Source organism: Pongo pygmaeus, chromosome 10, assembly GCF_028885625.2.
Source record: "Pongo pygmaeus isolate AG05252 chromosome 10, NHGRI_mPonPyg2-v2.0_pri, whole genome shotgun sequence".
NCBI classification, from domain to species: domain Eukaryota; kingdom Metazoa; phylum Chordata; class Mammalia; order Primates; family Hominidae; genus Pongo; species Pongo pygmaeus.
This window is the reverse complement of record NC_072383.2, coordinates 50,956,151-50,968,490: the sequence shown is the minus strand read 5'-3', so window position 1 is coordinate 50,968,490 and position 12,340 is coordinate 50,956,151. Positions and strand designations below refer to the sequence as shown.

General features: G+C 49.8%; 2 protein-coding genes across 3 annotated transcripts; both read right to left on the bottom strand.

Annotated features, from left to right (window-relative positions):
* Nucleotides 1-60: 60 nt before the first annotated feature.
* On the bottom strand, nucleotides 61-7,443 carry MYG1 (MYG1 exonuclease). Its single transcript, XM_054443524.2, has 7 exons — nucleotides 7,030-7,443; nucleotides 6,721-6,833; nucleotides 3,798-3,957; nucleotides 1,241-1,393; nucleotides 981-1,103; nucleotides 383-564; nucleotides 61-272 (listed from the first exon to the last, which is right to left on the bottom strand). Exons 1-7 carry the CDS (start codon nucleotides 7,246-7,248, stop codon nucleotides 89-91), a joined length of 1,134 nt encoding a protein of 377 aa, XP_054299499.1. The 5' UTR covers nucleotides 7,249-7,443; the 3' UTR covers nucleotides 61-88.
* Nucleotides 7,444-7,534: 91 nt separating this feature from the next.
* PFDN5 (prefoldin subunit 5) lies at nucleotides 7,535-11,669 on the bottom strand. 2 transcript variants are annotated; one of them, XM_054443525.1, is made up of 6 exons: nucleotides 11,338-11,669; nucleotides 11,036-11,138; nucleotides 10,702-10,733; nucleotides 9,061-9,135; nucleotides 8,835-8,940; nucleotides 7,535-7,716 (listed from the first exon to the last, which is right to left on the bottom strand). In XM_054443525.1, the coding sequence occupies exons 1-6, from the start codon at nucleotides 11,407-11,409 to the stop codon at nucleotides 7,640-7,642; spliced, it is 465 nt and encodes a 154-aa protein (XP_054299500.1). In that variant the 5' UTR covers nucleotides 11,410-11,669; the 3' UTR covers nucleotides 7,535-7,639. The 2 variants fall into 2 exon arrangements, with proteins under 2 accessions (XP_054299500.1, XP_054299501.1); XM_054443526.2 differs by lacking the exons at nucleotides 10,702-10,733; nucleotides 11,036-11,138 and having other exon boundaries at nucleotides 11,338-11,456.
* Between the last annotated feature and the right edge of the window lie 671 nt (nucleotides 11,670-12,340).

Genomic DNA, 12,340 nt, shown 5'->3' with positions numbered 1-12,340 from the left:
TTGTTTCACTTTTCACAAGTTTCTGGAATGGCATAGGGCAAGAATGAGTCAAGGACTGGGTCAGTATGAGATGGAAGGTTTTATTAGACTAGGAGATTTGTGGGAGGTATGAGCGCTGGGCCAAGGTGGCACGGGCCATGCTCAAGGCACCCTCTCGGGTGCGGTGACCGCCAATGAAGCCGCTTGCATGGACGAAGATGCAGCCAGGGATCCCACTGACCTGGTCCAGGGCCTCGTCCCGAAGACCCCGCCATGGCTCAGGCAGGGGCAGCCTATAAGTGGGCAGAAAGAGAGAGTAGAGCAGGGGTCAGAGTTGGCAGCCTCCTCTTAACAAGGCTGAGACAAGCCTGAAGGTCTGTAGGGTGGTTCCCTAGGGCCTCACCGGCTTTGGAATGAGTGGGGCTCCTTGGGCACACACTGTACTCGCCACTGTCCAGCCTGGTCAGTGTAGATAACAAAGAAGATGGCCACTGGAGGGGACAGCCCAGATTCCAGGTGGTAGAGATGCTCCTTCCAGGGACATCCACCTTTTGCCAGTTCCACAATCTCCCCACTTGGGTCCACCTGAAAGAGGGAGAGCATAGCTAGAAGGTTTAAGGTAGGCTGGGCACAGTGATCATGTTTGTAGTCACAACATTTTGGGAGGCTGAGGTTGGAGGATCAGTTGAGCCCGGGAATTTGAGACTAGCCTAGGCAACAAAGTAAGACCCTGTCTCTACAAAAAATACAAAAATTAGCTGGGTGAGGTGGTGTGTGCCTGTAGTCCCAGCTACTCAGGAGGCTGAGGTGGGAGGACTGCTTGAGCCCAGGAGGTTGAGGTTGTCTGCCACTGCACTCCAGCCTGGGCAACAGAGAGAGAGATCCCGTCTTAAAAAAAAAAAAAAAAAAAAGGTTTAGGGTTTAGAGTAGAAGAAGCAGGAGCTCCTGTTGATTGGCAGTCAGTAATCCCCAAGCCACAGTGACTCCTCCAAGGCCTATACCTGGAATCGCTGGGCAAGGGCCTCTTCCACCAAGGCCCGGGCTGGCAGCCAGCTGTGTTGGTAGAAATCTAATCTCTGCAGAAACTCCTCTTGAACCAGATCCATTGCACGCTTGAACCCTGCCTGGGAATGATGAGAATTAGAACCATGGTGCTGGCCCAAACTTGGAATTTGCTAGGGCTTAGGAGGAGCAAATGCTCCCATTTTCCCCCCACCCAAGGTTCTCACAGGTCTCAGGGTCTCCTCCCAGGCCACCTTACCTCAGTGTCTTGGTCGGGGTGGTTCCAGGTAGGATTAAGTCGAGCAACTCGTGCACTCAGGGTAGTGGTCAGTGCATATCGAGGCTCCCCCTCTGCCCACTGGGAGATCCCATTGTCCACGGCATCCACCTCCTCCACAAAGTTCTCATACATCTAAGGCAGCAGCAGGGGAAACGTTCTTGAGGCTACCTGCTACTTATGTGAAATCTTACATGATTCAAAGTATGTTCATACACACTATTTCAGCCCTGTGAGGATCTCTCAACATAAACTGGATAAGAAAAGGGAGAATTGGCAAGTTCAGCAGCTCACTGAAGCTCAGACAGCTCGTTGTGCTGTGACTGGAATTCAGATCACCTGATTTCTAATCCATGCTCATTCTGCTGCACAAAGCCCAAACCAAAGCCAACACGTGTAGGGAGGGGACTGCTAACTTTTGAACAAGGAAGGTCTCTAGGTGCTAGAGGCTCTCTGTGGGAGTGGGTCCCTGTGGCTGAAGGCTGGTAAATCTCCAGGTGGGGTGAATAGGTATTCAGTGACACGGTTAATGAGGTGCAGGAGGGGCTCTGGTTGAGAACACAAGTCAAGTGGGAGAAAATGAGTGTGAGACTAGACACCAAAAGCTGGTTGCTGGGTTAGGGTTCCAGGGAAGCCCATAATGTGCCACATGACATCAGCAGTTGTCTCCTGGGTCTGAATAAATGGTAGGATAATGCCTTAAGAATCTCGGGGCAGAAACTTTATGCAAAATTACCCTGCAAAATAGGCCTCCATAACAGTACACCTGTGGTATGCAGACAAGTGCTACTCTCGGAGCACTAAGAAAGTAACTCCTATGCCCAGCACTTCTTGGTTTGGACCCCAACCTGATGCTCAGTTAAAACATGGGTTTAGGCTGAGGTGGGAGGATCACTTGAGCCCAGGAGTTTGAGACCAGCCTGGGCAACATAGCAAGACCCTCTCTACAAAAAATTAAGATATATAATTAGCCAGGGATGGTGGCATGCACCTGTAGTCTCAGCTACTTGAGGGGCGGAGGTGGGAAGACTGCTTGAGCCCAGGAGTTCAAAGCAGCAGCGAGCCATGATGGCACCACTGAACTCCAACCTGGGCAACAGTCTCTCAAAAAAAAAATACACACGGGTTAAATTTAGTCAATTGTTGCTGGGATTAGTGGCTCACGCCTGTAATCCCAGCACTTTGGGAGGCCAAGGTGGGTGCATTACTTGAGGTCAGGAGTTCGAGACCAGCCTGGCTAACATGGTGAAACCCCGTCTCTACTAAAAATACAAAAATTAGCCAGGCGTGGTGGCAGGCACCTATAGTCTCACCTACTCGGGAGGCTGAGGCAGGAGAATCGCTTGAACCCAGGAGGCGGAGGTAGCAGTGAGCTGAGATCACACCACTGCACTCCAGCCTGGATGACAGAGCAAGACCCTGTCTCAAAAAAACAAACAAAAAAAAACAAAAAAAATTTAGTCAGTTGTTTAGAAACCCTTCAGCAGTGGAAGGGAAAACTGACCCAGGCAGTCTAAAATCTTGATATTCCAAAAACTCTATAGTTACAGAGGGCAGAAAATGGGCAAGCTAAAACTGAGAACTGATGGGCCAGGCGCAGTGGCTCACACCTGTAATCCTAGCACTTTGGGAGGCTGAGGCGAGCAGATCACGAGGTCAGGAGATCAAGACCATCCTGGCTGACACGGTGAAACCCCACCTCTACTAAAAATACAAAAAATTAGCCAGGCATGGTGGCGGGCGCCTGTAGTCCCAGCTACTGGGGAGGCTGAGGCAGGAGAATGGCGTGAACCTGGGAGGCGGAGCTTGCAGTGAGCCGAGATTGCGCCACTGCACTCCAGCCTGGGCGACAGAACGAGACTCCGTCTCAAAAAAAACAAAAAAATAAAAAAACTCAGAACTGAATTCAATAGCCTACCTGCAAGAAATACAGCTGACTAAACCTGGGCTTTGACTTGTAAACAAGTAAGTGTCCTCAGTACTGTGTGACCTGACTTGCATGCCAGGGCCACTAGCCATATTCCTTCCCCAAAAGCAGGAAGCTGCTTGCAGGGGACACTGGTGGAATCCAAAGACAGTTTCATAATAAAACTCTTCTCAGCTGAGCTTCCCAATTTATGTGCCACTAGTGAACTACAGTGGTGCCTAACATATGCTCCCTTCAACCTTCAGGGCAGCCAGAACCTCTGAGCCATCTGTTTCCACACATAAGCAGCCTCCCCTCTGTTTACCCAAAGGTGCTGAGCAATTGCTGTTTGTGTGTGTCAATAAAAAGACGGGGCCATGCTACTTTATGGTTTTCAAAGCCCTTCCCCATGTATTACAGCATCCACTTCTCACAACCACCCCAGGATGTAGGCAGGGGAGGTATCACCATTCCCTTGTGAGATGAACCTGACTGAGGGAGAGGATGAGTGTTGGGCCTGCTATAGGCCAGGAACCCTGACCCGAGGCCCAGTGCTGAGTGCTGTGTGAGCACTGTTCCCAGGCAGCCTGCTGGAAATGCATGTGGGGGGCATCTCTGTCCTCAGGTCCCCACCTTGTCATAGAGGGTGCCCACCATGCTGTCCTCTTCACTAGTGCCCAGCAACTGGGCCAGCAGCTTATGCCCGAAGTGCAGATAGATGAGTCCCGCACTGCTCAGCTTGGTCTGCCACGGCTTCCCAGGGGACAGGGAGCTCATGGTCTCTGTGAAAGACCTGAGGAGCATAGGGAGGTGGGGCTGAGGTGAGGGACCTTGGCTAGAGTCTCCATGCATTCATTCAATAGTTAACTCAATGCTTCCTATCTGCCACATTTTATGTTTTATTAGACATTAAGGATAAAAAACCAAGACACTGTCCTCGCTTTCAGATTCATCTGCCAGAGGCCGACAAACACAACCCCCTGAGTACTCTCACTAGACGAGACAAGGGAAAGGAAGGAAGGGATGAGGAAAGGGTTCAGAAGAGCCTTCAGGTCAGTTCTGAAAGATGAATTAGTGGGTGTCCACCAGATAGACAAGGGGTGAAAGAGAAAAAGCATTCCAAGCAGAGAGAACAACATGAATGATGGCTGAGAGACAAGTGTCTTGATGGAACTTCAGGAAAGGCAGCTCAGGTGTGAGAAGTGAATGGCAAAAGAAAAAGCTGGAAGGGCAGGCAGGGCCAGACCATCGGACTTTATCTGTGGGTAATCGAAGTCAATGGGTGATTTTAAGCAGGCAGGTGCATGTTACAGCATTGCACCAGCCAGCATGGAGAACAGATGCAAGGAGATTACCTGCAATGGTTCAAGTGAATAAAGAAGGCAAGAATTTGAACAGCAGTGGGGCAGAAAATAGAGAAAAGATGTAACAGATGTTAGGGAAGCAGAAACTACAGCCATGATTTCTAAATACCAGTCAATCTCAGAATTACCTAGGGAGCTCCATTTGTTAACTGACTTTTATTATTAAATATTGAGTAAATACAGGCTAGGCTCAGTGGCTCACACCTCTAATCCCAACACTTTGGGAGGCCAAGGCAGGTGATCACTTGAGGTCAGTAGTTTGAGACCAGCCTGGCCAACATGGTGAAACTCTGTTTCTACTAAGAATGCAAAAATTAGCCGGACATGGTGGCACACGCCTGTAGTCCCAGCTACTTGGGAGGCTAAGGCAGGAGAATTGCTTGAATCTGGGAGGTGGAGGTTGAAGTGAGCTGAGTGCCACTGTGCTCCAGCCTGGGCAACAAGAGCGAAACTCCATTTCAAAAAAAGTAAAAATAAAAAAAATGAGGCTGGGCATGGTGGCTCACACCTGTAATCCTAGCACTTTGGGAGGCTGAGGCGGGTGGATCACCCGAGGTTAGGAGTTCAAGACCAGCCTGGCCAACATAGTGAAATGCTGTCTCTCCTAAAAATACAAAAATTAGCTGGGCGTGGTGGCAGGCGCCTGTAGTCCCAGCTACTTGGGAGGCTGAGGCAGGAGAATCACTTGAACCCAGGAGATGGAGGTTGCAGTGAGCCGAGATCGCATCACTGCACTCCAGCCTGGGTGACGAGACTCCGTCTTAAAAACAATTTGATAAAAAGAAGTGGTCAATAATGCCAAGTGCTAAAGAGATCAGTTGAGACCCTTTACCAGCTCCCTGGTTTGGTGCTGAGGTAACTGGTGCCCTTCTGTTGAGCAGTTCCAGAGGAGAGACTGGGAGAGTGGGCTTGAGGGGAATGAACTGGAAAGAAAGAGGTGAAGCCACGGTCAGCTGTTTTTTGAAGGGTAGCTGAGAAGTGAGGGTGAGAGCTTAGGCTGTAAATATTGGGAGGGTTTTCTCCTGACATCATTTATAATATGTATGCTAAAAAAAGAAACAAGGAGAGAGACTTAAAACATCATAATCCCTCTCTCCAAGATAGTTACTTTTCGTGGTGTGGTATAATTGAGGGAGGATTTTGTTTTTATACCTTTGTTTCTTTTCAAGATGGAAGATACTTGAGAAGTGTTTTAGGCTGCAGGGAAGGAGAGGCAGAGACACTAGTGGAACTGTGACATGAAATCCCAGAGGATAGGCCAACAGTGGCTCACGCCTGTAATCCCAGCACTTTGGGAGGCCAAGGGGGGCAGATCACAAGGCCAGGAGTTCGAGACCAGTCTGGCCAATAGGGTGAAACCTGTCTCTACTAAAAATACAAAAATTAGCCGGGTGTGGTGATGGGCGCCTGTAGTCCCAGCTACTCGGGAGGCTGAGACAGGAGAATCGCTTGAACCTGGGAGACAGAGGTTGCAATGAGCCGAGATCGTGCCACTGCACTCCAGCTTGGGCGACAGAGGGAGACTCCGTCTCAAAAAAAAAAAAAAAGAATCCTAGAGAAGAAAGTAATAGACTGGAAACAGGACAGAGGATTAACCTCCAATAGAAGGGAAGAAATTTCCCTTAGTTGGTAGGAGGGAGCTGAGGATGTTTGAGGTGGGAGACTGAGGAAATGCTTAACTTCTTTTGAGAAGAGGCAGGGACGCTCAGTTTGATGCGGTAGAGGCTTGAGGGGGAAGAAAAGGATTGGAATGGGCTACTTGAGTAAGAAGGACTTCCCTTTGGAAGGGTGTAAATGAAGTAGAAAACTTCACACATCTGAACTGTCACCAAATGCCACAATCATGTGGGCCCAGCAGTTAGGTGCAGCAGCAAGGGCACCAGAATGGATTAATCACAGATGGGTTTATTTAGTTGGGGTGATGAAGTTGCTGGTGGAAAAAAAGCCTTGGCTAAGGAAGGAGATGAGATAAGGGGCCTGAGGGACTCCCTAGGAACCAAGGGAGATCCCAGGCCAGGGAGATGGGTGAAGAACAGGCAGGGCCGTAAGGATGGTGTAGTCCTAGTGTGAGTTTGATTTCAATGATTAGGCAGTTCTTTTCGCTGACGCGGATCACGGCAGTGGATGGCTGAATTGGAGCACAGAGGAAAGCTGAGGTCAAGGAAGTTAAATAAATGGTATCGAGAACCTACCTCTGGTGATGGTCATATCGGTGTCTCCGAGGGTCGTACTCGCCCCCCACGTCCACCACGATGTCACAGGAAGCGAGTTTTTCGGGATCCCGGGTACGCACAATCTCTGCATCCTGCGAGGTACACAGGGGTGAAGGGGCTGCCGGGTGTCGCCGGGTAGGGGATTAATGCTGGACTTCAGGGAGGCAGGGAGGGTAGGAAGGGTGCTTGGGCTGCCGGGCGCTATCGGAGGGACCCTGTTGGCAGAATGCCATCCACCCCGGAGGCATGCATGCATGCAGTCTCAGGGTCACTTTTCGCGGACCGTACCCGGTACTCCGGCAGGAGGCGAAGCAGTGCGCATGCCAGTGCCTCGTCGCAGTGGAAGGTGCCATTGTGCGTCCCGATTCGGGGCGGTGCCATGAGTTTGCTGCGGGGTCGTTTTGGGGGCGGGACGGACTCTGGGCCGAGCATGCGGTGCCGGGTATAGAGTGGTGGCGGTGGCAGCACCAGCGGCGTTAACAGGCCGCGCAGGAAGCGGTGTCCCATAAGACGCTCCCTGCAGGTACGCAGGAGCGCCGACCCGGAAGAGGAAGCGCCAGCGCAGCCCCACTTCCGCTTGCCAACCGTTCCCTTGGCAACCAGCTCCGCAGAGTGAGCAGCAGCACACTCCCAGCCTAGGATTTCCTCCAGCTGGTCAAAGGGCCCTGCGGTGGAGCCTCCAAGAGGAGCATCGCATCACCCCTGCGCATCAGGCTCTGGGACGGGGCCCGCACTCTCGACCACCCCCCCATCTCATCACCAGTCCCTTGCTTAATCCAAGAAAAGACCAACATTCTGCCCAGCTGGCACATTTATTGGCATTAAAACACAAGACCCTTCCCAGCACCAGGAAGCCACGCCCAAAGGGTGTCCCTCTGCCCCATTTCTGCAAAAACTCTCAGGCCTTAGCAGTAGCCTGAGCTGCCCCCAGGGCTGTGAGCTGCTGAATCTTCTGACTCATCATTTCCATGACGGCTGTGGAAAAAAGTAAGAGTCAAAGGTTAGGAGCAAAAAGGAGAACCTAGAGTTAAGGAGAAGTGACAGGCAAGTTTAAGGACAGGCGGCCAACTAACTACAGTTTGTTAATAACTTTTTTTTGAGACAGAATCTTGCTCTGGTCACCCAGGCTGGAGTGCAGTGGCGCGATCTTGGCTCACTGCAACCTCCGTCTCCTGGGTTCAAGCGATTCTCCTGCCTCATCCTCCCGAATAGCTGGGATTATAGGCATGCACCACCATGCCTGGGCTAACTTTGTATCTTTACTAGAGACGGGGTTTCACCTTGGTGGCCAGGCTGGTCTTGAACTCCTAACCTCAGGTGATCCACCTGCCTTGGCCTCCCAAAGTGCTGGGATTACAGGCGTCAGCCACCGCGCCTGGCATTGTTAATAAAACTTTAACTCAGTGATCCACTGTGGGGTCACTAACACAAATTTAGGGTCTACAATGCATCAGTCAATATGCTAACACAGCTGGGTGTGGTGAGAATGAGACTCTGTCTCGGAAAAAAAAAAAAAAACAACTGCTAACCAAAGACATAAAAACCAACACAATATGGTATTAAATGAGTCTGACATAATCAGAAAACTATGATGTGGAAAGATTTTTACCTTTGGAACACTGGTTCTGAATCCTGATTGTAACAGAGGGGAGCTTTTTTAAAAAAAAAAAACAGACCTTGGTACAACTTCCCCTCCTTCGACTTCCAAGTTGATTTAGTCAACCTGGAATGGGCCCAAGATTTCTTTTTAAACTTCCTGAGTGATTCTCATGTGCAGTCGGGGTTATAATTGCTGGTATTTAGTTTGTTTGGATCATGATTCCTTCCTGTGTGTTCATCTCATTCCCCCATTCCATCGTCATTAAATAGGAGCTCCACCAAAGCACAAACATGATTTCCTTCCTCTAAATTTCTCAAATGCTCAACCCAGGAATCTACAGATAGTGATTATGCAATACGCAGATTCTAAAGATGCCAAAGAGAAACTAAGACATAGTTTTACTCCAGCAAAGGGGACACCCCCGTGGTTCACACTGCAATCCATGTTCTTTATCATGGAGATGGGGTCAAGAGGTGCCCGAGGAAAAACTTACCCTGTTTCATGGCATGCTTCTCCTGAAGAGCTGGTTGGATTTTCTCCATCTGCTTGGTTAGAAAATCTATCTTCCTCTTGAAGAAGTCCTTGGCATCCTCAGCTGTCTACAAGATCAGAGGTGAATGAGGGGCTAAAAGGAGACTCCCTCTGGCCATGCTGCACTCTAGAGCTTCCCCTAAATTTCCCTTCCCTGTTCAGAGGGGCATCCACATGCTCTCACTCACCTTCTCTACATAGTACCCAGTTCCCACATCGATGAGCACGTGTTCCACATCATGCAGCTTCCCAGGGACATACATCTGAGAAGCAAGAATTAAGGGAAAAACTAGCCCAGCACGAGCCATGATTCCGCCAACCAGCCTGCTTGGCCTCCAAAGACCCTCCTTTTCCAAAAAGCTACAAGGCATAAGGACTGAATAATCTGGAGGCCTTAGAACAATACCTATAACTCCAAATGAAAAGAAGACAGAGAAGTTGGTTCTTTAAGGAGAAAATGATGTATGCTGGAACACCCTCTTGTCCTGCCTCATCCCATCTCTCACTCTCTAAGCAGTTCTTGCAATTCTTCCCATTAGCCCCTCCAGAAAGACTAGATATAATGTTTTCCTACTGTTGTAGAGTACTACAAGTAAAAAGCCAGCCTCACTTCCCTTAACACCCTCAATCATGAAGTAGCTAATTCCTGACAAAGTCAATGTTTTGTTTGTTTTTTGTTTTCTGAGACAGAGTCTCGCTCTGTCGCCCAGGTTGGGGTGCAATGGCCCAGTATCAGCTCACTGCAACCTCTGCCTCCCAGGTTAAAGCGATTCTCCTGTCTCAGTCGCTGGAGTAGCTGGGATTACAAGCATGCGCCACCACACCTGGCTAATTTTTGTATATTTAGTAGAGACGGGGTTTCACCATGTTGGCCAGACCGATCTCGAACTCCTGACCTCAGGTGATCTGCCAGCCTTGGCCTCCCAAAGTGCTGGGATTACAGGCGTGAACCACCGTGCCTGGCTAATTTTTTTTTTTTTTAACCATTCCCTATTACACTACTATTCCTGTGTTCCTTTTAGCCTGTCAGTTCTCTGACTATAGATTAAAGGTGCCCTACTGCCATAACTTGCTCATTCAAGTAAAACATTGAACAAGTGAACACAATCCAGGTTTCTTAGTGACAGTTTAGAAATGAGCCACAATTAAGCTGAAGTTGAAGATTAATTAGCCAAGCTCCCTGTTTCTATATCCTCCTATTTTTGTCTATTGCCTGTATCTTCTAAGATGTTAGCAAAGTGTAAACCACCAGCTTTATCTCCATATTAATGTTCTCAAACAGCAAAGGGAAATATTACATCTCAACTATACATACTCCTTGGTGTTCACAAGACATTAGCTGGATGTTGGTGTGAAGTTAGATAAAAGAGCTACAAAGTGTGTAATAAGAGTATTCTTGGCCGGGGGCAGTGGCTCACGCCTGTAATGTAATCCTAGCACTTTGGGAGGCCGAGGCAGGCGGATCACGAGGTCAGGAGTTTGAGACTAGCCTGGCCAATATGTGAAACCCCATCTCTACTAATAATACAAAAATTAGCCGGTCGTGGTGGCGCGTACCTGCAGTCCCAGCTACTCGGGAGACTGAGGCAGAATCTCTTGAACTCGGGAGGCGGAGGTTGCAGTAAGCCTAGATCGCACCACTGCACTCCAGCCTGGGCGACAGAGCGAAATGCCGTCTCAAAAAAGAAAGAAGAAAAAAAGGGTATCCTCAAAATCATTGTGGGGAGAGGGTAATCTGAAGTAATCAAAACAATCCCCCTCCCCGCTTTTTGGGGGAGTGAGGGAGAAAGGGAGAAGGCAGCAGGTAGCCGTTCCTGTGGAAAGGATACAGAACTCGTCAGTGGGACGAGTAATTCTTTCCCTGTGAAAGCAATGAAGACAAACACCTGGGGAAGGTTAGCGGCTCCAACGTAAGACGTTAAAGAGAGTTCCAACAGGGCACAGCACCCACAGACAGTGTGAAAAGAACGGAAACAGGGGCAATAGGAGCAGAGGAATGTCCTGTACATTTCAATTCTAGGTAGGCAACATGCAAAGGGTTCATGAAGCAGTATGCGAAATGTAATGGATTTTCTCGTTTCAGGTAAGAAAAACTGGGTTAGGAGGTGGGACGAGAGAAACTGGCTCGCCACTTTAGGTTACCCTCACCCGCCTACCCCATACCCTCGTTGCTCTTGTTCAGCACGTTCAGACAGTCCTTGGCTTCCACATACTTGGTCTGTACCACTTTGAGCTGGGCAATGGACGTGGACAAGAACTCCACTTCCTACAGAGGACGGGGATAGCGGGTCAATGAGAGGGCTAAGGGGAGAAGGGAGCGCGGCCGGGGAGGGGGCGGGTCCTGGGACCGGATAGAGGTTTCGCCTGGGAAAGGTAGGCTCCCAACTTGGAACCGGGCGCGAGAAGTACGTGTGGGCAGGGGGGATGTAGAGCGGGAAAAAGGTGCCTCTGGGGCCCGTCCCCACCTGGTCCAGCTGGTTCTTGAGCATTTCTAGCTGCGGCAGATTCAGCTCCGTGATGTTAATAGACTGCGCCATGTTGGGAAGGAGGACTTAACGAAGAGGAAGTCCCTCGGCGAATAACGCTCTAGCCGTCCTCTGCGCGTCTCGATGGCGCCAGGAGGCCTCGCTGCGCCAGACAGCTCTATGATCCTCCGTCCCGGAAGGGAAGGAGGGGCTTGAGCCTCTCAGAGACTGTTCTGTGAGTTCTTTTCATAAAATATCCTAAGCCTAGTACAGTAAAGTAGCAGCAAACAGGATTCCTGCCCACAAGGAACTGCAAAATCTTAAGTTGTGTTACAAAGTAGTGTATGCCACTCCACGTGGGTGGTATAAGCTACTGGAAAGCAGGCTGGATTGCCATGGGGACGGCTCGGGGGCCTAGCCCTGCTCCTCTCCACCCCGCTTGCTATTGCTGCCTGCTGGTACCCCGCCAGGCGCGATTTCAAGTGTTCCTCCCCGCACGGCATGGAAATGGCAGGGAAATTCTAAACTCTTTTTAGAATGATGGTCTCTGAGGCCGAAAGGCAGGAAAAATTAAAAAATAAAAAAAATCCCTTCTCAGACCGTTCTGAATTGTCCTTGAAAAAAACAGGCATTAGATTGAAAGCTTGTCGAAGGCACGAACCAACTATGTTCTCATCACTGAACCAATTCTTCCCCTCTCGCTATAACCATCTTCACCCAGCCGGAAGTACGCTGACACGTAGTAGGATCTGAAAAAGGGTTTATAACCCGTTGCCAGTGAGGTGGCGGGAGAACAGCAAGGAAGCGCCATTGTCAACCAAGTAGAGCACAAACTAATCAATAAAATGTTTTGGCCGGCATGGTGGCTCACGCCTGCAATCCCAGCACTTTGGGAGGCCGAGAAGGGCAGATTGCTTGAGCCCAGGAGTTTGAGACCTGCCTGGGCAACACGGCGACACCCCGTCTCTACAAAAAATACAAAAATTAGCCGGGCTGGTGGCAC